The 27,253-nt window shown below is 40.5% G+C and overlaps 1 protein-coding gene across 1 annotated transcript; it reads right to left on the bottom strand.

Moving 5' to 3' along the window:
• Window positions 1–15,110: 15,110 nt before the first annotated feature.
• RBP2 (retinol binding protein 2) lies at window positions 15,111–24,099 on the bottom strand. The gene is made up of 4 exons (XM_030575879.1): window positions 24,027–24,099; window positions 19,550–19,728; window positions 17,185–17,286; window positions 15,111–15,164 (listed from the first exon to the last, which is right to left on the bottom strand). The coding sequence occupies exons 1-4, from the start codon at window positions 24,097–24,099 to the stop codon at window positions 15,111–15,113; spliced, it is 408 nt and encodes a 135-aa protein (XP_030431739.1).
• Between the last annotated feature and the right edge of the window lie 3,154 nt (window positions 24,100–27,253).

Below are 27,253 nucleotides of genomic sequence, written 5' to 3'. Positions count from 1 at the left end.
AATGAAGACTCTCTACATCTCCCCAAGAGGTGGTAGCTATGTTCACAATAGTAGCTCTCCTGCTGACATACTGCTATCTACACAGGAGGTTAGACTGGTATAACTACATTGCTCAGAGGGGTGTGAAAAATCCACACCTGAGCAACATAATTAGATCTAGTATCTTTATTAGGACTGGTCTACATTATGGATCTATGCGATTACAACAATCTATAACCCACTAACCTACCTTTGTCCTATGACTACATGGGTTTTAAACAGGCCTCTTCACGTTGAACAGTCATCTAACTTAGCATAAGTAGTTAGCACATATTCTATCTGTTTTGATCTTGTATTTAGCTGTGACACTGAGTACCTTCCCTAGACCTGAAGAAGTGTGTTGTGCATCTCAAAAGCTTGTCTCTCACTAGCAGAAGTTGGCCCAATAAGAGATTACCTCACCCATCTTGTCTTTGCCAGTATAGAAAAAAAATGCACACCTCTCCCAGTGCCATAACTAGAGTGGGAAAAAATTTCTAGTGTGAACCTGGCCTGAGTCATAGCATATTGGGAGCAGTGGTTGGGTGGCTGCCGGATGCCTGGGGGCAGGGTAGACATTTTGGTCAATCAAGGCTCAGTATAGTCTTTGTTCACATTGGACTTGACAGCAAATCAAGGTTTTACAAATAATCTGAGTATAATGCAAACAAGTCTTTGTTCCTAATGGGTTCCATTTTTTAAAATTTAAGTGTCGTATTCACTGGTACAACGTCTCAAAGTTGCGTTAAATACCTATGTAATTACCAAATCCCAAAACACCTTGTGATTGTTCCTTGAATAATTTATCCTGAATATTGCATATGAAATATAGCTTGTACTGTAAGTTTTCAGTAAGAGTGTGTATTAAAGTAACCAATTAGGTGGAACATTTAACACAACAGAATGTTAAACTGGTTTTATGCAACTTGTCCATTACTCACCCCCTGGCAGCCAGATACCATATATGAAATTGTTTCTAGAGGTACTTTTCTTTCTACTTAAGTTGCATGACGTTTTTCCTAATTTTGGTCCCCGGTGTTCAGACACTGCCCCACTCACTGAACTGAATTTTAAGTTTTCTAGAAGAATTCTGTTGGACTAAGTTTATTTTCCGTCTTCACCTTAATTTTTTGTATTACAATATCACCCAGAGGCTTTAACAGTAACTAAGACCTCATTGTGTCAGGCACTATACAAATGCATAAGAGACAGTCCTTGCTCCAAACAGCTTACAGGCAAGACAGAGCAAGAGGAGATACCAAGAGGTGGAATGATTTCCCCCAGGTCATACAGAAGGTCAGTGAGAGACAGGAATAGAACCCACACGACCCAACATCCTGTCTAGTGCCCTATTCACTGGATGTGCTATAATGCATTTGACCCAAAATGTTTTCCAACTGAAGGTTGTCATACAAGTTATCAGAGAGACAAGGTGGGTGATGTAATATTTTGTATGGGATCAAGTTCTGTTGGTGAAAGAGAGAAGTGTTTGATCTTACACAGAGTTCTTCAGATCACCTGAGTTATCCTGGAACTAACATGGTTACAACAAACTTTGAATACATACAAGTTATCACACATACTAGACCAGATTCTTTCCCTTTTACTCCATGAATAGGCCTATTGAGTCTGTCTACAGAGATAGATGGTAACCAAGTTGGGAGGTTTTTCTTAATGTGTGCCTACCTACATAACAAATAAGGGGCTGAGATAATGGGGTTACTTCCACTTTCCTGCACTTCAACCTATTCTTCTACTGAAGCACAGGCCCAAGTTTAGTCCTTTCTGGACAAAGATTTAATGTTACATAGTTAGACTTCAGAGACATTTTTAAAAAGAACATGTACAAGCAATACTTGAGCTGGTTGTGAATATTTCTCATAAGCCACTAGTATAGGATAGCTTTTGGTGTTTCTCACCCACCCTGCCAAACTTGTTGCTATTACAAGAGGAACTGTAAACAATGTCCATACATATACCCCACACACTTCCAGCTTTCTCATGGTGTGTGTGTTGCCTCAGCCCTTCTTGCAAGATATGCATTTCAAAGTATAGATGTGCCCTGAGCTTCTTACAGCTAGAATAGGGTTGCAGGTCCACGCTCTCCTACCAACTGCTATTCTTCTCTTCAGCAGAAGAAGAAATGCTCACTACTAGAAATAAGTTTTAGTCTTCTTCTCTTGATGCCAGTAGGATAGGCAGAACCAATTGATTTGGATCTGGATAGTGTACACTCCCTGAGACCTAGCCCTTGCTTTGGATCCCTTTTATCTGTGGATAGTTCAGCTACTGAGTTCATCCAGGCTGTCTCCAAGGTTTCCTATTTATAGTCTTCCTCTACTGCAAAACAAAAAGTTTTAATTTTGTAAGTATCTGTTACAGTTTGCAGCAACCTAAGGTGGAGGCAGAGAAAAGGTATTTGTTTCATGACAGAATGTGTTGCTTTTATTAAAATTGTATTCAGGACCCTAACTCAGAAAATTAAATGTATTGTACTGCTTCTGAGTCACTTTTCCGTACACAAGTTTGGCCAGCAGGCGGTGCCTAAATTCTGTTCATCAGAAGTTCTTTTTCTACTGTCTGGGTCTGCCTAGCTTCCCCTGTAATCTTTAATCTGTAAATTAGTTTCTTCAATAAGTTCATTGAAGACAAAGAATTTATAAAGTGTTTGTGTTGGCTTTTGTAATACTGAAGACATTTTTACTTGAGGAAGAAGTTATTTAAATACAGTAAGCATAGGCTCTTAACTTCACTTTGTTCTTTGTCATGTTTTCTTCACAGCTACAAGTTCATTTTCTTGGATTAAATAAAGATCTTTATAAAAAAAGAGAATGAATTTACTGCATGTAAAGCATGCCAGATAGATAGTATGGGTCTGCCCTACCCCCTTTGTTCCTTATTAACATTGAACTCCTTTAACTACACTCGTAAAGAGTGGTACAACATTCCTATCATAAGCACTGGTGTACCAGAATAAGGGTGCCTATGCTGGTATTGGTGATGACTACATGCAAAGGGAAATGAGCTATACTTGTATGAGGCACCTTTATACTGTCAAAACTGCATTCACAGGACAACCTCTATTGTTTTATTGGTAAAAAAGAAAATCACCTTGTCATAAACGGATAGTTAAGAGTTAATAGAACAGGAGTACTTCATATCTCTTTTGCCTATAAAGGGTTAACAAGATCAGTGAGCCAGGCTGTCTCCTGACCAGAGGACCAATCAGGGGACAGGATACTTTCAAATCTTGAGGGAGGGAAGTTCGTGTGTGTGCTGTTAGTTTTTGGTTGTTCTCCTCTCTGGGGGGCTCAGAGGGACCGGACGTGCAACCAGGTTTCTCTCCAATCTCTCCGATACAGGCTCTTATAAGGTCAGAATAGTGAGTAGTAGGTAGATAAAGCGAGTTAGGCTTATAGTTGTTTTCTTTATTTGCAAATGTGTATTTGATTGGGAGGAGTTCAAATTTGTATTCTGCTGAAAGGATTTTAATTTGTACTTGTATACTTAGGCTGGGAGGGTATTCCCAGTGTCTATAGCTGAAAGACCCTGTAACATATTCCATCTTAAATTTAGAAAGATAATTTTTACTGTTTTTCTTTCTTTAATTAAAAGCTTTTCTTGTTCAAGAACCTGATTGTTTTTTTATTCTGGTGAGACCCCAGGGGACTGGGTCTGGATTCACCAGGGAATTGGTGGGGAGAAAGAAGGGAAGGGGGAGAGAGGCTAATTTCTCTCTGTGTTAAGATTACTGTCTCTCTCAGGGAGAATCTGGGAGGGGAAGAGAAAAGGAGGGGGGAAGGTGCATTTTCCTCTCTGTTTTAAGATTCAAGGCGTTTAAATCACAGTGATCTTCCAGGGTAACCCAGGGAGGGGAAGCCTGGGAGAGGCAACGGTGAGGGAAAGGGTTTACTTTCCTTGTACTAAGATCCAGAGGGTCTGGGTCTTGGGGGTCCCCAGGCAAGGTTTTTTGGGGGACCAGATTGTACCAGGCACTGGAATTCCTGGTTGGTGGCAGCGCTACAGGTTCTAAGCTGGTAATTGAGCTTAGAGGAATTCATGCTGGTACCCCGTCCTTTGGACGCTAACGTTCAGAGTGGGGAATTATGCCATGACACACCTCCTCCCCCAGCTCATAGTTATACCAATACAAGATCTGTTAATGAAGACCAGCCTTAGAGAGAGACTGAAGGCATCTGTTTAGCCACAGAGTAAACACAGCTAAGGCAGTAGCAATGCAAACTGTTTCATTTCTCTCCTTCACCCAACCACTGCCACTAAAACTTTAAGCCTGAATTCAAGTGTCTAAGCCTAGGAGAATATTTACTAAAAAAAAAAAAAAAAAAAAAAATCACATCAATTGTTAATATTTGATAGTTTGTGATACAAACTCACTCCTCTCATGAAAAGAAATCTAAAATAGTTTGTCCTTATAACCTTCCTGGCAGCATAGTTGTATGCTATCTTGCAAGGATACCAAACAGTGTAATTTAAGTGTTTGCACTAATTATTCTGAATAGAATAGAATAGTAAGTGATGAAATCAGAATAAAAGAGTGCCATGCACAATGTGAGGATTTGAGCTGTTTATATTGGTCCAGATGGCCAAAATATGCTCACTGTTACACCCATGTAGCCTTAGTGTTCAAAGTCCCTGTTATTTAAAACTAACTGACATTTATCTTGGATTTATAGATGACTGAGATGAAGGACTCTAATATGCACATTATGGCATAGTATTGTCTTAACAAATAGCAGAGCTCTGAAGTGAATATACTATGTTCATGGCTAACCTAATGTCTGGATACTGTAAAGACCTGGAGTAAGTGGTATTTTGGGGGTTTGACTATTTTGACCATTTAAGTGACTGATTTTTCATTAGAAGTATCCCCCTCAAACACCAGCTTTATCAACAGAAAAAAAGACGTTAATGCTCACAAGAAAATTTATAAAGTCAGAATTTGAGTCCAAGACCTTGATTCACACACCCTGTGTAGTCATTTACATGTGTGCTAAGTGAGTTTAAGCCACTACAGGCCCCATTAACAGTTTGTTCCAAAGCCTCTATGTCAGCTACTGCTTTTCATAAGGGTCACAAGCAGAGGTAAGACCTCCTCTCTGGTGAGTAGCTCCAATACAGGAGGCATCTAGATCAGGCACAGAGCTGGCGCCTACAGGCCTGCACTGCCCCGAAGAACCTCTCATTGCAGAGGGTGCATTATTGTAAAGCAGGGGGCAGATTAGTTTGGGCAAAAGAAGAGAGGTGGTGTGTCACAAGAAGGCATGACATATTGAGAGAAAGTTGGGGACCCAGTACACCACAATCCACCCCATTTACACAGACAGAGGTTTTGGAGGTCCTGGAACAACTGCCTCCCCACAGCACCCACCCCAACTGCCCTGGCTAAAATAATCCTGCATCCTGTTGCCACAAGCAGAGGCTATGGCAATGAGTAACCCAAGTGAAGGGTGCATTTAAGGCTGCCCTAGCAGGCTCAGGATGAATTTGCGCCACCGTTCTGGCTCGGTAGCATTTTATACTTCTTTTGTACAGTTGTAGAGATTGTCCAATGCCTTGCTTGTTGTGGGGCAATCAGGTCTCGTATCCTTTTCAGTGGCTTGAGCTCGCTAAAGGGGAAGTCGTTCAATTATGATCATACAAAGCCTGTCTCTGGAAGACAGTTGCTTTGCTTTAGTGACGTTTGATATACTAAGTGTTCAGGTTTTCTATATATTCAGTTCATGTCATCAAGGAAAGCAATTTGCTGTAATACTGCTCAGGGAACCCATTAGTCACAAACAGCAATCTGTGTTTTCAGAGAACTAAGGCCATTATTTCAGAAAGGGAGTCATTCAACTCTGCTTTAATCCTCTAACCAATAAAGCTCATCTTCCAGCTACATTTCTGGAATATATTACTGGCAGTCTCCTCAAAGGTGTTTAGAGAATAAAACTAATTAGATTAGCCTTTTGTCATTTATTTCTAAAAATGTAAATCCACACGTCACTTTTTGGAGGCAACTAGAAAATTTGCCTTATGATCTTATTTTCAATGATTTATTGCAGCCAGTTAAATGAGAAGGAGTCCATAACAAAGTCCCCCTCCCCAATTGTTCATGAAATGTGGTAGTTTGTTTCAACCTTTATAACAAATAACAAAAATGAATGCTACTAGACATGTAGTGACAGTGACCAGGATACTTTGTACTATAAATGCATGTAACTCTAGTTTCCAAATTCCATCTGTTATCAGTAGAAATGCATGTGACTTAGTGTAATAATATTTTTAAAAGCTGCTCTGTAACCCATGTTGCTCTTAACTGGAAAGGAATTTTAAGCCAGAGCTAGATTTTCAAGTAGCAATATTCCATAATAAATTGTATGGCTATTAATTATTTATTCAAACCAGTTACTTGTTCTAGTTACAGAATATCCAAACTGAGCTGCTTTCATTCAAAACAAGGTCCCTCCCGATCTTGCTTTACTTACTCACAGAAGGAGCACTATTGAAAGGCAATGGGGCTACTTGATGAGCAAGGGCTGCAAGATCAGACTCCCTCCCCTCGTCTACAATTAATTTGTACTCAATTCTAACAAACACTGATGTTAAACCAAGAGAAAGGGAAAAGATAGTTATGCATTTTGAAATTGTGCTTTGGGCTCAGTTGTCATGCCAACAGACTATAACAAAGGCTTCCCCTGCTTTCAGGACTAAAGCACAATAGTCCTTCTCAGACCAAGTCAGGGTGTGTTTCCAGATTTATAGACAAAGCTACAGGAGAAAAAAGTATTTTTGAAGTAATATGTTGAAGAGGCATATTTAAAATTATTCAGATAGGCATTAGGACCACTCCACTGGAAGCCACAGTGAAGGAGCACTGCATTAGAAAAATCCTCCATTTCATTTTATTGGTTAGTAATTTTTATCTTCAGTGCACCTCCAGGAGGATATATACTTTTAGTAATTGAACACCTTACCTAAATTCCCTTTTCCAAGCAGTACAGGAACATGGGAAAAGAAGAGTGACTGCTGAGAAAAAACAGCAGGGAAATAATTTAAGACATAAAATTTACATTTTAAAGCTTCCCAAGATGCAAGAGGAAGAGAATAAACAATGAACTTTTATAATGTTAGATGTTCACAAATAAATTCTCTTCAAAAAGAGAATTAAAAAAATTCTACAGTGGGTAAAAGAGGAAACAGGCAGCAAATACAGTTGAGAAATTATAGGGCAGAGAAGGCATTAAAAATGCCAGTGCTTGACTGTGGTGACAAGAAGCAACACTGGGCACTGCTCACTGATTGTTAAAGTAGGTTGGAAGACACCGCCCCCGCCCCAGCAATAGTATGGGGTTAGCAGGGAATTATTCCAAGTAACTTTCATACCTGACATTTTCTGAAGTCAAAATAGGGCTCATGGGGATAGTAGCTATGACAGGGTTTGTCTAGATTTTTGGTAAGGCTTTAATAGTCTGTCATAGAGTTGCTTATTACCCGAGCTAAAAAACAGCAGGGACCCAAAGCGTAACATAGAAGTGGCTAAAGAAGAGAGAGCAGGATTGCCAGGGGGCACTTAAGGCTTTGTTTTTTAACCATAGGTGTGTTAATAATTGGGAGAAAGATTATTTAATATTTGTGACGATACAGATGTGGACATTGTAATGGGCCCATGATAACTCAAGAAAGTCCCCCAGTCCTCCAAAAACTAGACAAACCTCACAGACAGTTGGTCTAATTGTTTGGTGAAACAGAGTGCTGATAAATTAAGTGTAATACAAGCTAGTCATAGGATAATACAAACTACCCCCCCACCCCAACTGATTTTGCATTGAACAGCATGAAGGCACTGGAAAGCAGCACCGTGGAAGTACTCGTACACCATATGGAGAAGTCATTTGCTGTAGATGGAGTTTCAAGGGTCAGCATTCTGCTCAGAAACTGCTAGTATTACTGATGTCATTTTATCCAGTATTCATGAAGAGCCTCAGCAGTGTCATGAAACCTTGCAAACCTCTCACACTAAGGTAATCATACAAATTTGCTCAGATTTCAAGACAATTTCTAACATCACTCTGTTCCTTTGTTTTACCAATATTTCAGAGTGCCTGTGTCAGAGGGGCCCTGCCTGGAGCACCTTCTTTTAGCAGGTGGAGGCACAACAAATGCATCTCTTAAGTTTTCCCTGTCAAGGACTCCACTTCAGGCTTTCTTACTTCAATAATAGCCTTCCTTGGAGCTAGTTTATTACAAAAACATTATGCAATTAGTTCAAAACACAGGTCACAAGCTAGTGCATTTATCTCCCACACATAGAGAGCCCTTAAAATACCATGACATGACACCCAACATACCACACACTGGCATCTTTCAGCATAGCAGGCACCCTAGCTGTCTTCTGTCCCTCTGCCAGAAAAGGAACCCCTGCTTTTCCAGCTGGAGTGTAACCCAACTCTCTTCACAGCAAGAACCCTCACAGTCTCTCTGCCGAAAGTGCATCCTGACTAAGAGAGCATCCCTCATTCCCCCTGGCCCTCTCACCAATCTCCAGCAGTCAGCCCTCCAGTGCTGGAGATAGCAGAAGTCAAGTCCCTCTGTTGCTCACTAGCCTTCAGCCCTTAGCTTGCTACTTTAGGAGGCAACAGGCAACACACTACTAGTTTGGGATGTTAGCTTAAAAAACAGCAATATCCTCCTGCTACTTTCCCTCAGGAAGTACTTCATTCTGGCCAGTCTCCTCTCCTACCAACAGTTTTTCCAGACAGCTCTAATTCACTTGGTCACTCACTCCCTGGCCCTTTGTAGCCAACAGGTGCTGCCCCGCCCTCTTATTTGACCAAATGGAAGCACCTGTTCTGACTGCTTGGGTGCAGTCAGAGATCTCCCCAGACATCTCTTTGGGCTACCAGTCTTTACCAGGACCTCCTCAGGACCTGGAAGCTAGTTTCTATGCCCTGGTCCACAGAGGCTGCTGAGGGTGAGACCTCCTTGCAGAACCGCTGCTACACAACCCCATCTCTGGGTGCAGGTGGCGCAGTCCCCCTGAGTGTGCCAGAGGATGGTCCTGGCTGGTGCCACCTTATGATCAGCGGGACTGGGTGGACCCTGTGGCATTTGGCCAGTGCATGGGACTGCACACACTGCATACCCCCAGTCATGTGCTCCAGGAGATGAGGGCAGCTGTGCTTCTTGCTTCTCTTGCTTTTCCTCAAGTGGGTCCTGTGGGCCGGTGATCCCTGTCCACCTCTCACCTCTGGCCCTCAGGAACTTGTCTTTAAGTGGGGTCCTGCAAGCCTCTCTAGGCACCTCTGACACGCCACCTGAGCTGGCTGCATGACATTCAGATGGTCCGCCTGTGAACCTCACCCAGAGAACATCTGTACATGCTTGTGTTTCACATCATCCACTTCTTTATGTCCTGCCCCAACACCACATGGCAGGATCTGTTGCCAGCTGAGGGGGGTTAGGAACCCCAGTGCGCCAGTCTGTACTCCACTCAGATTCCATAGCCTGCCCAGGATATTGGCTGGTGGCTTCTCCATGGAGGGATATATCTGGGCAGTTCATGAATCCCCTGACACATGTCCCTTTTATTTGCACATCTATGCAGGGTGCATAAGGTGGCAGTCCCTTTTCTGGCTTCTCCAGAACCTCTTCCTGAGGTTCTGGCTGCATTTTTCCTTACACTTCCCATCTGTGGCCCCACAAAGTCACAGGACCTCCTCACTCACCTCGTCCTGGCACTGGCCAAGAGAGCCATCCATCATATCAGGGAGAGGAAGATGGATGGGTGGGTGCCCTACAACTGCGAAGCCTATTTCCAATCCCTTCTACAATCACATCCTCCCTGGAAACCTTTGGGAACAGTTGGATGTTTTCTGCGTGGTGTCCTCCTCCAGATCCCTGATTTTCAACCTCTGATCCCATACCAGCTCCTGTTTTTTTCCCTTCGTTGTCCCTCATAATACATTGATGCCTGGGATCAATGGTTCCTCCCACTTAATTGAGGGGGGCACTTTTGTTTTGGGTGGGCCTAGACCCACCTGTCACCTCAGGTTTGTTAGGCAGACTTTTGCTCTAAGTTTTAGGAACCTAAGGGTCATAGGCTTGTGCTATATGCTCCAAAATCTCTCTGGTGTCAGGAGATCTGCAGACAATTCATAAGCACAATTATTACATAGTTAAATGACAGTAAAGGCTTTTAGGTCATTTTGTTCTCAGGTGGCTTCAGTCCAGGAGATGACTTATTGGAAGTACTGCTCTTTAGGGAAGGGTGGGTCTCTCAGCAGTGCTTGTGCTTGAGGAAAGGCTTTAAAAGCTTTATATTGTCCTCAGGAGCTCCAGGTAATTCCTGGCAAAGGTGATTTAGCAACATCCAGCTAGATTGACTCCATCAGAGGCAGATACAAACAACTCAACTCTCCCTTCCATTGAGCGGCAGAATTTCCATAAATAGCATTCCAGAGCCCCCTCCTGCATATCACTGCACGTACCTGTTATACAGGGCTCACTGGTTTAAATCCTGTCAAGATACATGAGTGCTATGTAATGGTCTGGGGTAGAAAACAGATGAGGCCATCTACCAGCTTTGACAGCTCCCACCTAAGTCACAAGAGAGCAGCCTGAGGGGCTATTTGTAGCCACACAGGCTTTAGACAAGGTTGGCCTGAGGCCAGGTCTACACTTGCTTGTTAGCAATTGGTCTGTTGGGGTATGATATTTTTTAAACCAATATTCTTATATTGGTATATCCTCTAGTGTGGATTCAGTTATACTGGAATGAAGGGGCCTTATGATAACATATTCTCCTCCCTGTAGCTATCTTGGTAGAAAGTACCAGTATAACTATTCACACTAGGGTATTTGTACAGTATTGTTAAATGGTACATCTCTATAGTGTAGACAAGTCCTTAGCTCCTGACTCAGACCTCAGGATCTGATTCACCCCTGACTTGCACCTTGTATAAACACGTACCCCTGTGTAGTGAGTGATAATTAAACATGGGCCTGATCCTCTCTCTCACACAAGTTTTACACCCATGACATTTCAGTACAGTTATTCCTGACAGCGTAAATGAGAGGAGTATCAAGCCCTGCCAGTCTGATCTGGTAGAGATTGACACTTACTTTGCAGAGGTGTGAATGGCACAAGCATACAAGGCAGAGGAGACTCAGGCCCTGGCTCAAAGCCAAGCTCCTTTTCTCCAACTTGTTCTGCTGTTTGGGTGTAAGCAGCTGTAAGCGTAGCAAAGAGTTTACCTCTTGGTGTCCGTATGCTGAGGCAGGGCCCTACATCCTGTCACAGAGGGCTTTCTTGCTAATGAGGCCATAGGTTCATGGCCTGCTAGCTCTGCAACATACACTCTCATTTGTTGCCCTATTTCCCTTACTTAGTGATGACTGAATCACTGCAGCACAACTTATAATTAACAAAAGTGTGAAACTCAGAGAATAATTTACATAATCTTTGTGGCTCTCAAGAAGCTTGGCTCATTGTTATTATTTTTAAATCTCATTTTCACAAAGCGATTCCAGCTAATCTTCACTATCTGCATAACAAGTGTAATCAGCAAGCCAAAATTGAAACATCTGCGACCCCTGCCCTTAGAATCAATCACAAATTAAAACTGAAAAGAGCCTGTTCTAGTGGAGAAAAAAAATCTGCATTAAAAATCTGAAGGTATCTGTTGCTTCTGTTAATCTCCCTCCACCAAGGCCAACTATACACTCACCAGTTAGAAAGAGCACAGATAAATATTGTAATTAAATGACTTTGTCAGTGCCACTTTATTTGTCTTCATCGAGCCTTCATCAAGTAAATGCTTGTTTAACAGCCCTAGGGCCCTTTTCCTGTGTGGTGAAGAGGGGTTTATGAAATTACAGTGGGGCAGAAACGCTCCACAAGCAGGAAAGTCAGAGATAGTGGTTGCTCTGCAATATGATCATGGAAGCCACACTGCAAATACCACATGGTTGAATCACCATAGATCTGGGGGAGGAAACCTGGGAAGCAGCCATTGTGCATTAAGGGTATGGCTACACTGCAAAAAAACAAACCCCAAACGCTCAGCAAGTCTCAGAGCTTGGGTCAACTGATTGGGCTCACAGGGCTTGTGCTATGGGGCTAAAAAATAGCAATACAGATATTTCCGCTTGGGCGGGTGCCCAGGGTCTGAAACCTAGAAAGGGGAGAAGGCTGGCAAAGTCCAAGCTCCTGCCAGAGTGGGAACAGCTATACTGCTATTTTTAGCCCCATACCCCCCCATGAGCCTGAGTCAGTTGACCTGGACTTGAGACTTGCTGCCCTCATTATTATTAGTATATATATTTTTTGGAGTGTAGATTTACCGTGAGGGTGGAATTTTCTACAGCCCTCAGCATTATCTAACACTGTGCTCATTAAAATCAATAGTAAAATGCCCATTGACTTTAACAGGCACAAAGTTAGGCAAAGGCTGAGCACTTTTGAAAATCCCACCCTAAACACTATCTTCTCACACATTGGTGTTATGTCCAGTGGCAAGTAATGCTGCTGATGTGCAGACCTGTGCTTTAACTCCTAGGCAATAAGTTAACTACAGTGTTTGTGACCAACCTTGTCCGTTTCCTGGGCCAGGAGGTTGCTTTTAGCTGATCCTCCTTCTGAACTATACTTAATGATGTTCATTCTGTGGAAAGAATGAAGTGGGAAGGGCAGTTTTTCAAAACAGTTGAAACAGTACCACATTACCAGGTGGCTGAAAAATTCTGGATGAGTTTTATATTTATATGCGAGACCCTTTCCTTTAAAGCAAGTAGTTCAACTGCTGAGCGGGAAATTAGGGTTTTACACAGCTTGGAGACCAACCTACCCTAATGTGTATTGTATAAATTAGTCTGCATTTTTTTCAAATAAGTATATCACAACACAATGGATCACCCCACATCTATCTCCAAGGCATAGCCTACAGTTCTAAAGGACATTAAGAGTTCTTGCATATTGTAAAATACACATTGGGCCCAGAAATAGCAGAAAGCCGGAGATGGTTTTGTAACATGGATAACCTCGAGGCACATCTTCCTTCCCCATTTGCAAAATCCTGCAATTATTTACTCCAGAATGTGTGTAGGAAAGTGATATTACCCAAATAGCTGATTCAATTTTCTTTCTGATCTGTCCTCTCTCAAAAGTTTAAAGTTCCCCTACTGTATCAGTGATTTACATGCCACCCACTTCCATCCCATAAACCCACCTAGTACCAAGAGAACTCTGGAATGTAACATAATAAGAATTCATCCAGGGCTGCCCAGAGGATTCAGGGGGCCTGGGGCAAAGCAATTTTGGGGGTCCCTTCCATAAAAAAAAAGGTGCAATACTTTAGAATACTATATTCTTGTGGGGGCCCTTGCAGGACCCGGGGCCTGGGGCAAATTGCCTCACTTGCTCCCTCCCTCTGGGTGGCCCTAAATTCAGCTGAACAATGCTGTTCCCTAGCCATCCTCAAAACTCAAATGCTTATCACTTGTAAAGCAATGGCAATTTCATATAGAAAGGCAAACTTTTCTTTCCCCATGTTTTATGATCTAATGTCAAGTTGTGGTACAAAGCACATTTTTTCTCATGGTAAGTATCAAATTTGAGACCCTATTCAGAAAATTAAAAACATGCATTCTTTATGCAATTGTGTCATTTCTATAGTTCTTGGAAAGCTTAGTGAGTTGTGTACAATTATTTCATGTGCCCCCCTGTAAGAACAGTGAGCTGGCAGGGGTCCAGAAAGAGAAAGTGAGCACCTGTTTCTGGTGGAAGTTCCAGAGGTGGGCTTAACAAGTAGTAAGGAACTGCCTCATCTTTGTGGACAAACCTCCAAAAATAGATGAGTTACTGCCATAGGCCAGAAAATCCTCAGTCTTTAATCAGAGATCACACAAAGAATGCCAAAACAGCATCCATTTCAACCAGTGGAGGCTCAGATCAGTTAATAATAAATAATAATAAAAATTCATGCACCTGTATTTGCCCAGCACTTATAAGTATCTGGGTGTCCAAATATCTTTGAATACATATGTATCAGATTTATACATGTTAATACTGATACATATATAGGTGTACATTTGGCTCCATGAATTCAGGCTCCACCTACTGAAAACACAATCCTTTATCATCCATGGTTGATTTAAACTTGTCCCCTGCAAACAGCACGAAGTCCTTTGGAAAACCCTAAAAAGACAGGTAATTAAACCGTGGAAATCCAAAGAGAGAGCTGGAAACTACAGACTAACAACAAACCTGTAAAAGATACAAGGTACAAGATTGAGAGCACAGGAGACAGTTTACACACAGAATAGGTGCAGCATACGTAATTGTTGTGCAAGGCTTCCACATGCAGCCCCTGTCAATGTGCTTCAAGCTTAACTATAGGGACCAGCTCTTGAGTTGAGAGATTAGTTCAGTTGCTGTTCTCTCCACTGAGATCACTAAACAGCCAATTATGATGGTTGGTTTGGGGTTGTGGGCACCTGTCTATTAGGATTGGACTAAGAAAACACCAGCACAATTCACATCAAACAGTTATCAGCTGGTAAGAATTTTCAGTAGCTACGGACCTGGGCCGAATTCAAATTAGTGACCTAGATGTGAAAGGCTGTGTATCCTATTACAAATCTGTTGAGCCATCCTGTTGCCTGAAACTATAGACTTAGTGACCAGAACTAAATTAAATAGAAGCAGTACAATGAATGTCAGATTTGCACTCACTCATCCAAACATATTATGATATTACAGCACCACAGAGAGATGTTCTGTTGTTGAGATAACTGTGACCGGTTAGTTACCGCATTGTTCTTAGAGGACTTACTGTCCTGCTTCTGGAAAAATTATAAGGATTTTAGAAATGAAAGAAATAATGACAAGAATAAGAATTATTTTTATTTAAGTCTGGATTGAAAGGCAAAAGACCTTAAAACATACAGAAGTTTTTCCATGTTGGTGTTAAAGGATGTGTTTGTCTTAGATGCACTTACATGGCAGTGTCAAGCAGTCATTACATAGCTTTTAAAAAAAGAACCAAATAGCATAATAGCATATGTGAAACCAGATGGACTTTCTGGTCAGCTTACTTTTTCTTCTTAAATACTTGATGGCACACCTGGTCTTCACATGTCAGCTCCTGCAACATTAAAACAATTGGTAAGTATATATTATTCTGAGCTATGTTTCCCATCTACAGCACCTTCCCTCGAAAAATCACTGTAAGACCAGCTGAACCACCACTTCAAGAAGAGTTTTTCTTATTTAAAAAACAACAACAGTGTGTTTTATCAAGCCCTAATCAGCTGGCATGCACTACAGGTTGTGGTAGTTAGATTTTGACACTTGAATTGAGTTTTAAAAAGTATAAAAATGAAAAATGCATTGAAATTGCTCTGTAATTGTGTGGCTTTGCATAGTCTATTATTAAAACAACATGCTATAATTTATTAGAAGCACTGAAGCAACAAGGGAATTACAAAAAGAGGGTGGAGGGAAGTCTCAGAAAGGATGGGTACAAGGGCAATAGTGCTCCAATAGACTCATGCACCAGCCCACTAGATCTTCCTGTTTCCAGAGATCTCAGTTTGAATCCTGATGCCAATAATTAGAATTTTCATTAATGGAATTATTGGCAAATTTTGAATTTATATTGTAATAGGGTAATAAAAGTCCATCTGTTAGTTGGGTGACACTGGTTTCTGCTTAGATGGAAGAAAACAATAGGATTGTTTTATTCATCTGATTGACCTTCCAATGGTAGTGAGATGGCCATCAAAACCATCCACAGTGTAAAATGTAGTTTATATAACTGCACAGAATTAATTCTAACAAGAAAAGACTTCAAGGTAGATCCTCAACTGGTGCATTTTTTCATTGCTTCACTTCAGTCAATGGAGCAATGCCAATTTCCACCAGCTGAGGATCTGGCTCTTCATGTGATAAATAGAGGAGACATGCTACAAAGAAAATATTAATGCATACAGTCCATCAAATAGATAACTTTAAGCTCTGTATTATAACCAGCAATCCAGTTCCAAGGTGGAGAAATTCATATTCTGATAAGCAAAATAATTCCTAACTATCTAAACCAGGGGTAGGCAACCTATGGCACGTATGCCAAAGGTGGCACGTGAGCTGATTTTCAGTGGCACTCACACTGCCCAGATCCTTGCCACCAGTCCGGGGGGCTCTGCATTTTAATTTAATGAAGCTTCTTAAACATTTTAAAAACATTATTTATTTTACATACAACAATAGTTTAGTTATATATTATAGACTTATATAAAGAGACCTTCTAAAAACTTAAAATGTATTACTGGCACATGAAACCTTAAATTAGAGTGAATAAATGAAGATTCGGCACACCACTTCTGAAAGGTTGCCAACCCCTCATCTATACAGATCCAAATCTGGTAAAGTTAGTATTAAACTAATCACTAAAAGTTGTGCGATTCTGCCTGTTACTGTCTCTTTCTGAGCCCCTACCATCCAGCATTACCATGCACAATTTACTGATTGTTCTTCCTGGGACCCCAGTGTTTCTCTGTATGCTCTCATTTACTTTTCCAGACTTCACTGACTGCTTATTTTCTTTACAGGCCCATATGGCATCTCTCAGGCTTGCTGCATTTCTTTTGCATCCCAGTTTACTAACTCAGCTGTTCCACAGGGAATTTTTTTGTGGGGGGGAGGGGCGAGCAGTAGAACAAGATAACTACACTATAGAATGTTTGCTAGGTTTCCCTGTATATTCTGGGAATGTTTTTCTGATCTGGATAACTACATATTTCTTGCCAGAACTCATTTTTTGGAACAACAAAAAAATATTGTTCTGACAAGTTCTATTCAGCATGTAAACACTGTGGTTTATTTTTAGTATTTACTCAAAATGCAGGAGGAATTGGATGTGCTATGTAACTGGAAGGGTTTAGGGCTGCAGTGCAGTGAGCTGGACCAAAAGTCACTGTAGGTTTATGGCTTAATTGGGAAGCAGAGGAGACAAATTAAACAGCGGGGGTTCTGGTAGGGAGGGGGTTTTAGAGTTTAAGTATCAGAGCTGTGTGAGTAAAATGAATAAGAAAAATCCTTGGAACTATAGTAACTATACTATTCCCCAGTCTCTGTTACATGCTATAACCACGAAAGTCAGCTCTTACCAAATGCAGTCTATCTCCTTCAATCCAGTGCGTCCAGCCTCTGTTTTCCTTCTCCCCCTTCTGGACACATGCTAATTTATCACCATCCCAATTCACTAGTGTCTGAAGAGATCAAAGGATTAAATCCAAGAAGTTAACTAGGGATTTTGGAAAGTGTTCAAACACACCAGAACTAACAAGGAAGTAGCATAACTTCAGTGTGTGATGAGAAAACCCCACCTGCTTGTGTGAAGACTGTAGTGGCCCAAATGCCCCTTAGTATAAAGTGCTATATGTTATCACCTTGCAATTATTTCTTCAGATACAACGATACATGTGTGCAAAGGAGGGACAATGAGTTAATTGAATTTCTGCTGCTGTTTATAGAATAGCATTGAATTTGAAAACTGTATTTTTCTTTTCTCGCTGTGTGAAAGCATTAATAAAAAAGATTATAAAGTGCAATGGATCACAGTGACTAGTGCAGCATTAACACTGCCTCTGTCTGTACATAAAACAGACAGAAAAAGTATGTAAATGACACTTGGTACAATACAGTTATAGTTTATTTTATAGCATCCTTCAGGCACTGTAACCAAGAGCTTTAAAGCAAGAGCAGTCATATGTTTTCACACAGCGAGAAAAGAAAAATACAGTTTTCATATTCAGTGCTATTCTATAAACAGCATCAGAAATTCAAAGGGTGAAAATGGAGGCATGGCTTGGCTACTGGTACCGCTCCCTATTGTGCTGACAAGTATTGTCCCATTGAGTGGGGTGTACAAGGAAACAATCTAATGTCTTGTCTTATATTTAGAGTATAGGCTCTTTGGGGCAGGGACACTCTTGTTGTTCTGTACATCACCTAGCACAATGGGGTCCTGGTCCATGCCTGGGGCTCCTAGGTACCATGATTATACAAATAAACAACAAATGAGTTCCAGGTAGGATGGGCACCAGAGGCAGGGGTGAATGAATAACCTAAGCTCCCTCAACCTCCCACAGTGCAAAAAGGATAGAGACAAGCCAAAACTGGCTGTAGGTGCATGTAGTTGGAGAGGGAAGAGGAAATAAATTCAGAGGGAGACTTCTGAAAACCTCAAAGGCAATTTTGAATTAGAACTGGAGACTAATAGGAAACCAGGGAATGTGACTCTCCACAATCTCTAGATTCAGAGGAAGAGAGAGAATGGCACTTCCTCAGCATTCCGGACTCTCTAGAGAGAGGGATTTAGGGAGACTGAAAATGGAACATTATAAGCCTGATTATTCTCTGACTTATACTATTGTGAATCAGAAGAAACTCCAGAAGGGCTACTTCAGTGAAACTGGGGTAAGTGAGAACAAAAGCAGGCCTATGGGTCAAACAATGCCTTCAGTTAAATCCATGCAGCTCTGCTGGGGGATTCCATGAGCGCAGATAAGGACAGGATTCATCTCTATGTGCTGCCTACTTCCTTTGTGAAGACTAATGAGACAAAATAGGTCTTGCTCTCAGTGAGCTTTGAGCTATGCGACCATCTCTCCAGAGGCTGACAGCAGGATCTGAGTTCAGAGATTAAAGTTGTTTACTGGGATAAGTTGATGATGCAGAAGTGGGTGTAAGGTCAGAGAGGAGCAAGTTAGCCAGGTGCTGAGGAAGAAGGTAGAACTGGTTACCAGCTGAAGAGTATCAACAAAACGATAACAGAAAGAGAGGTGAGTGGCTGTTTGGGGCAGGTTTTCAAAGGCTCAAAGAGGCATTTTAATGGGAGTTGGATGCCTGGCTGCCTTTTGTATTGTTGAAATTCTCCATTACATGTTTTCAGGGGACGTTAGGAGAATAAAACTGAGGGTGGTATTGGTAAAAGGAAAGCAAAGGTGTGTGCAGTAAATGAATACACCAGCTGGTTCAGGCCCTGATCCCTTAAGAGGTCTTTTCGTGGAACTCTTACTGACTTCCATGGGAATTCCATGTGTGGAAAGCTTGCAGGAACAGACTCAGATAGAACTGACAATTTTAAGATAATGTGGAGGGGGAAAAAGCATCAGTAGTTTTAAAATGCAACTTCAGCAGCAGCTAAATTATATGTGACAAAATATACTTCCTTTCTTTACTTTACTATAAAGAGGTTTATTATAGAAAGACAGGAAAGATTCCTTTCAAGAAAAATGTAATTAGTTATTGCCCTTAAAAATCAGGGAAACCTTCCTTGTTTGTCTATAAAATAAATATTTGCAATGTGAAAGACGAAACTGTCTTGAAATGCAAATTACCTGCACTTCATAGACAAACATTCTCTAATATCTGTAAATTGCTTTCCATTATTTTTAGTCAGGAAATTTACAGGCTGCTTACCCTGTTTTTAACCTCAGTATTTGATTTCCACGTACACTAAATGTATACCTGAACAACTCGGTTGTCAAGCCCCTTGGTGTGTTCTTCAAATGCCACTCCCACAGTGTAATTCAGTTCATAGTTTCTCAAAGTGCTCAATGTTTTTGTCTTAAAATTGTCTCCATCTTGAATAATTTCCTTTGTTTGTTTCAAGTGTCCTGCAATCTTACGAGTGGCAAAATCAATGCCTATCAACAAACAAAACATAAGTGTATGATGTACCTAGCCATATTCCAACTTCTGGTACAAAGACGCAAAAGATACTTTTATATATTCATCAAAACTATGAAAACTACACTATGAAAGCATTTGTACCTTTAATCCTCTCACTTTCAGGTAAAACAAGGTGGAATAGTTCTCTTCTAGAATTGGCTGTCATTTCTCATTTGAAATTTTTTTTAAATGACAAAAAAAGGTCTTTTTTGAAAAAATAAAAAATTGAGGAATGTTTGTGTTTTTTTCAAAAAAAGTGTTCTAATTTTTTTGATGAAAAACCCATTTTTCCCCCAGTTTTGGGTATTTTTCCACTGTCGTATACCCCTCTCCTTTTTTCAGTGACAAAATTAGAGATAATGGGGAGGCGTGAAATAGGAGAAAAACTGAAAATCCCCAAGATTTTCAGTATTCATGTTTTTGGAAAAAATAAAATGTTCATTTTTTTGGTGAAAATTTTCAAGAAAACAATATGCCCCCTCCCCCAACACTGCTTTTGACCAGTTCTACTCATATCTATAGAAGCATCTCAGAACGAGGGCAGTAGATGTGCATGTCTGATCCAGTGAATTTTGGCATGTAGCTTTTATTTCACCATAATCATTTATTATTGTTTGGGACTGTGTGTAATCTGTGGAACTGTATTGCATTTATATTGACACTGGACTATACTGCGTGTGATTTAACTGCCATCTGTAAAAGCCATTTTTCCCCTTTTCATACAGTAGTTTGAATCAGAATCATATTAATTAGCAAACACTTTGCAGAAAGAATGCTTGTATATAAATAAGTAAACCAATAAGAGCTATACTGATTGTCCCTAGGAAAAAATGTTAGAAACAAAAATCAAAGTTGGTCAGACTTTAAAGGAAAAAAAATGGATGGAAAAAGATTATTTTGCAGCTTCTATATGGGTAAAAGATGCAAAGTAAATTTTATTATATATATAAGGTTCTCTTGTCTCGTCAAATCTCAAAGAGTACTGCATTTGACAATGCCCTCTTTAATATTCAGTCAGCATTTTGTGCCTGATCCCCTTTACCATTTCATACTCTGTTCATTATGAAAACTAACATAATACAAACAAGTACTTGCAACTGAATGCCCTGAAAGATATTTCAAATATATTACCATCATGACACAGTCTACCCTAGACAATACACCTAATGCCAGCTGCATTGCCAGGTACAATAAATATTTGACCATTTGGCAATGAATCTTGTTATGGTATTATATGCAAATGAAATAATCTAACATGTTTCTCCCAGAGACTGAAAAATAGTGTGGCTTGTTAACCATCACATAAAAATTAATCATTTTCATCTTGGCAAAACCTTGTACAAATGGAACCCATTTTCTTTTGGTGGATTCATTATGCTACTGATAAGGCACTAATCAAATTGAGTGAAAGGAGTGGCTGGAAAACAAAACAAAAAGTGTTACTTTAACGTAGGAAATAATGTTCATATTCAAGTATATTTTATCCGTTGCTGAGGATTAAAAGATATCTCTGGGTCTGATTTATAGCCAGGTAAAAAAAATCAGGTCTCTCAGAGGAAAGAAAAGTCTAGTTTTCCAAAGGAATACTATTCCTGACTAATATATTAGTCTTGTACTACTGCAGAAAATCAGGGGAGGTTTTATTAAAACACATTTTGAACAATACAAGCAATAAAGATGAAATATGGTTCTATTAGATTAGATTGAAATACTCTGTAACATGCTTATGAAAAAGTTAGAGTTTCTGGTTTAAAGGGCAAAACGATTTGTTAATTAAGGTATAGGAATGCATATGTAGCAATTATAAGGATGAATGAACCTCAAAAAGTTCAGCTTCATTGTGCTTTGGACCTGAACTCCTTAATTCTTAGAATATCAACCGAATGTAAAATCAGGAGAAAGAGCAGAAAAAGCTCTTCTCACCATTTTCATGTCATTTCTTTTTCACTGATAACACAGTCAGTGAGGGACAAATTCTCAGAACCACACATAGAAATACGCATCTAGATACTACTTTGTTGCAAATTCTGTGAGGCACTTTTCTCTAGCACTGAATCGCAGTACATAAAACATGGTCAAAAAACCCACAAAACAAAGGGCCTGATCCAAAGCCAATTGATGTGAACATGGGTCTCACTCCGCAATCTCACACCAAGTTTCTTATGGGGAGACTAGCTTTAAGCTCCAGCAGGAGATTCAGTAGGCACATCTCCAGTGGAGGCAGAACAGGAGATGCAATGAACCCCTCTGTCTCACTGTACTGCACCAACCACTTCTGAGCCACCTAGCATATCAGGAATTGTGGATGGCTTAAACTTCTGCCAATCCTTCTTCAAGCGGACTTCTCAGTGCTGGGTTCCTGTGGCCCTATTTCCACCTGAGGGACCCAGGGGCTGAATCGAGCCCTTTATTTTATAGTCTAATGTGTCAAACACCCTGGAGAAAACCATTAAGATCATTTTAGGATGGTTTCAGTCAGGTATCCTGTTCTCGTTGCTAACTGAAACAATCCTGAGGATGGAGCGGAGGTCTGACAAAAGTATTGCTCGAGCGCAGTGCATGCTATTAGTTATGATACAAAAGAAATTAGAGAATTGGGAAGGCCACTACTTATTGTAGCAGGATTGGGATTAGAATGTTTAAAGATGAAAAAATACACATCCTATGAGAGTGAGGCATCAAGTGCCTATTGAATTTCAATGAATATCTCAGTCTAAATTTCAGAGGGGAAGTACCAATCTAAAGAGAGATATTAATAATATTACTAGCAATTGCTGGCCTTCTTGGTAAAAGTTTTCAAGAAGAGTAAATATAAGCAGTTATGACCCAACTGACAGAATCAATACAACAATATTAGCAGATGATACCCAAGAGAAAGTCTAGGAGAGAAGGGAACAGAGTGTTGAGTGACATTACAACCAGATTAAAATACTTAGTAAAACTCTGTCTTGTTGGAAGAAAGTCTCACACTCTTCAAGTGCATGCCTAGACTAGCCATAAGGAAGAAGGATGCTTAAGCAATGAAGAGAATTTGTCAGTCACCAAGAATGACAACAATATTAGAGTTCTCTTATCTGCTTTTCCCGACAGAACATTTATTTTGGTCAGAGATCACTTTTGAGTTGAGTGGAAAGGATTTTCCATCCCTCGTCTAGTCTTGCCACTATCAAGCACTCAAAAGTCATGAGCCTACCCACTCCAAATAATGATATTGGTTTATAATCATGATTTTAAAATAATAATAAATGTTGGGCTCTTTTTATCTGCCTCCTGGTTTCTGAGCCTCTATGGTGCTCTCATTTCACATTTTCAAGCTGTCCTCTGCAACCATGAGGGCTAGGAACATTACTTTTTACCCCCCACCCCCCAAAAAAATGGAAGCTGAGATTCTCAGATCCAGTAGCTGAGACTTTAAGAAAAATACTAAATATCCTGAGACTCACATGAGTCAGACCCCTTAGGTATCCATAATGTTCTATAGGTATCAGAGGGGTAGCCGTGTTAGTCTGGATCTGTAAAAGCAGCAAAGAGTCCTGTGGCACCTTATAAACTAACAGACATGTTGGAGCATGCTCCAACATGTCTGTTAGTTTATAAGGTGCCACAGGACTCTTTGCTGCTTTTAATGTCCTATAGGGTTAAGTTTTATCTGCATGCAAACTAAAACATTTGAAAATTACATTTGTATTGAAAAGGTCAAATATAAAATGGTCCTCAAACCAACAGAAGACAATTATCCCTTGTAAAACTTTTGCACTATCATTATAATCATTGAAGACACTAATGTGGGGGAAATAGAGTGAAACTGGCATTACCAGGAGCTTGGTCTCCATTCACATTTTCAGCTCTCTTAATGTGCTACTTGTACAAAATTAACTCTCTTTCAATGTTCTTTTAACATTTAAATAATAATTCTATTTGTTAATAACTTTAATTTTCTTGCTGTGGAAATATGCTCCAATAAAGACTGTTAGAAGGTTCATTACTATGTAAACTTTTTACTATATCTGCTAGTTCAGTTACAGTTTTATTAAATGCTAAAAGCTAACTGTTTTTTCTCCACTGCTATGGAGTATCCTGTTTGCTTGAGAAGTCAATCAAGTTTGTCTACACATATTATAGCAAGTATATGATATTTTAATATTATTGCCAGAAACTCTTATCTCTAAAACATATAAAAGGAGTAAGACTGCTCTACTATTAGGTTTTTTTTTAAATAGGCATGATTGATAAATAAAAGTTCTTGTCCCAAGACTGTATTCTTTTCATTTACCTAAGGCAACCATGTAACCGTCAAAGTTTTCATTGGATTCCATTTTCCACGTCCCATTGTAATCAGCAGGCATGCCAGCTAAGAGCTCAAACCCAAGAGTAAATCAAATGCTGAGCCTGGAAGCAAGTTCTGCAGAGAGAATGTGTTAAAACTGTCCTTTTTATATCTTCCTTGGATAAAGTTTATGGTTTTCCAGATAATAAAGTCTGAAGGTCAGAGATATAACCCAACAGAACTTTGCTTCATTAACAAAGTTCAGGTGGACAGCAGACAGGCCAGGAATGGGTTTCTGAAGCAAGAACTAACAAAGAAAGGTATTTTACAGTGACCTTTGTAAAGGACAGCAATCTCTTATAGATACTCCTTTGAAACATGTGCACCACAATGTCAAACTGTGCAACCCAGCGTAAGTTCTCTTTTTCAATTCTCTTCTCCTACATATGATAAGCCTCTCAAGCTACCCTGGGAGCAGCACTGTCTAGCCCATTTTTAAATCTGTTTCTTTTTCATCAAGTGCATCTTTAATGCTGGATTTCCAACCGGGGCAGGATTACAGCACAGGTGCACAGCAGGAGGGGCTTTCCACAGAACTTCTTTCTTCCCCCGCCCCATCTTTTTTTTAAACCTCATCTTCACAGTTATATATCCCCCTGTTACTAAGCCAATTAACTCACTAGCCCAACAGTTGCTACCAAGTGTTACTAATCCCCTCCAGTAACAGGTCGGTTGATTCCAGTTAAGCCTCCAGCCTTCTCTGTGCTGCCAGTAACAAATGTGACCTCCTGGATCACTAGAACAGTCTCAGAGAAATCACAGACAGTCCCCTTAGACTCTCTAGTCTATCTTGCCGCCCAGGCAAACTGGACTTAGTAATATCTGGTCACTAACACCAAAAATCGCACAATATTCAGGTTGCTTCCAGTCCCAAGAGACCAGTCACTTACCGCATATCAGGTGGTGCCCTAGATCTAAAGACAACACCTGTAGCCAATCCTGTAATAAGCTATCTATGGATTTATTAACTAGGAAAAAAGAAATGAGAGTTATTTAAAAGGTTAAAGCAAGCAAACATATACACACAAATGAGTTATCATCTAAATCCTACAAGTGACAGAGTTGTAGTGATTTGTCAATTCAAAGTATCTTTCAGGGTGGACCCAAGAAATAACCACTGGGGAGCTCTGGCTTCAGGTTGGTGTCTCTAGCCTTGTCAGAGTTCAAACAGTGAAGAGAGATGGAAATTTTTCCCGTGTCTTTGTTTGATTTCCTTCATTCAGCTTCCAAGTCCGTAGAACAAGATTCCTTGGATCTAGCATTTCTCAGGTGTGATAGGGCCATTAATCAATCCTTTGAATAGCGGTGTTCCTTGATGGTCCATCTGATTTTGATAGTCCTTCCGGACAGGGGGATGATTCCCGTGCCGGGGTTCACAGGTTCAGAGCAAACATTTTCAAAGCAAAATGTTCATATTTTCTTATAGCCTGGAATACCGACATGACAAGTGAGATTAATGCCTGCAGCAACTTACAAGCATTTCATAGCATCTAAACACTCAATACAGGCAAGACTAATACCTATTTTGACCAAAACTAACATACAAGTCAACTGGTCTGGTCTCCAGCTATGAGTTTGTCAGTTCTTAGCTAATGCCTGCAGCCTGGGAAAGAGCTGGCATCTGGCCTGACTTTATCATATATGGATCCTTCTGCCCTCTACATCCCTGATGGTTTGTGCCCTGCCACATCTCTGTTCACTCTTAGCATCTCCCTTGGGCCATCTTACTTCCATGTCTCTCCAGCAATCCAGTCATTCTCCATATCTCCTACCCCCTGGCTGCCCACCCCCTTGGTGGCTGGGTGGCATGAGGTTGCGAGGGCATCACAGATATGCAGATTGCCAGGAGCAGAGCGAGTTCAATGCCTCCATGCTGAGGCATCATTGATGGAAGGTCTGTCCTAGTGCTGGCGTCTTCTGTCTATTAAGCTGCAGAGCTGTGGGGAGCTGTTGGTACACAAAGCCTCAGTGCAGAGACAGTTGCTCCCATAGCAGTGCTACACCATTATGTCAGGGAGCTGAGGCAGCAGTTGTTGGAGCCGAGTGTCTCTGCAGAAAGACATAGCCTCGCCAAGGGCTTTACATGGTGTTGCTGTCTCCAGGAGCCAAGGTAGCAGCAATGACAGAGCCCTTCAAGAGCTAATGCCTCAGTGCAGATGGGTGTCCCCCTAAATAGGCCTTTTGTACAGTCCACTTCTTTCCAACCTGGCTTCCTATCCACACAACTTTCCACCGGGCTCACTACATCTCCCGTATTCAGCGCTCCTCACTGCATCACTCAAACCCTATTGGCCTCTTCACTGCAGAGTTAACTTTAAATTATGAAAAAGTTAGACATTACAGTTTAACATAGCAAAATGGGGATAGTTTGTTACCTTTTGTATTTGCAGCCTCTTTTTTAATACTTACACAAGGAAAACAAAAATTCTTTTAATCTTTATATAAAAAGCCTAATATTTGCTTTGATCGTGTGTAATAAAAATATATAACTTTTCACAGATTATTATGTTATTATAAATAGCTAGGTCTTTTAAAACTCTCTTTTGAATTATGTGTGTGGGAAAACATATTGCTGTGTTTAGTTAACAATTAGATTTACAAACATAAATTTTCCTTTAGCAAATCTCTCTGCATATAGTTTAAAAACATTTCTATGCTTCTTTTTAGTTTTATTCCTTAGTTTTCACTGGTTTTCATTTCCAGAGATGGAGCTAGTTATAAGGCAGTGGTTTAAAGGTTTTGGGCTAGACATCAAATCCTATTGGTTTTCCTCTTTCAGTAAGGGAGGACTTCCTGTTAAGGGTCAGGGGCTGGAAGGTTTAGTCCACAAGCCTGAAGGGCAAGAGTTTAGGTCATAACAATTTCTGTCATAGTGTAATTTCCTGTGACATCATAGCCAGTTATACCACTTCCTGTGGCATCACAATCCCACATTTTATGTCTCTATGCTTCTCTTATCTCATCCCTCAATCTCCTTGACATTTGCTAGCGTCAGCATGCTCCTCAGGGGAATGCAGTTCCTGTGAGGACACAGTAATGCAGGGATGGATTTGCAGCATAGCTTCTCACACCTGGACTAGACTAATCTGGGCACTCATCACCTGAGTTAACTCAGCAGTGAAAATATAATCTTTATGACACTACCACCTATTGGATTTGGGAATTAAGAAAGC

The sequence above is a fragment of the Gopherus evgoodei genome, chromosome 9 (assembly GCF_007399415.2).
Source record: "Gopherus evgoodei ecotype Sinaloan lineage chromosome 9, rGopEvg1_v1.p, whole genome shotgun sequence".
Classification (NCBI taxonomy): Eukaryota; Metazoa; Chordata; order Testudines; family Testudinidae; genus Gopherus; species Gopherus evgoodei.
Note: the sequence above shows the minus strand (reverse complement) of the source record. Positions and strands in the feature narration are given on the sequence as shown.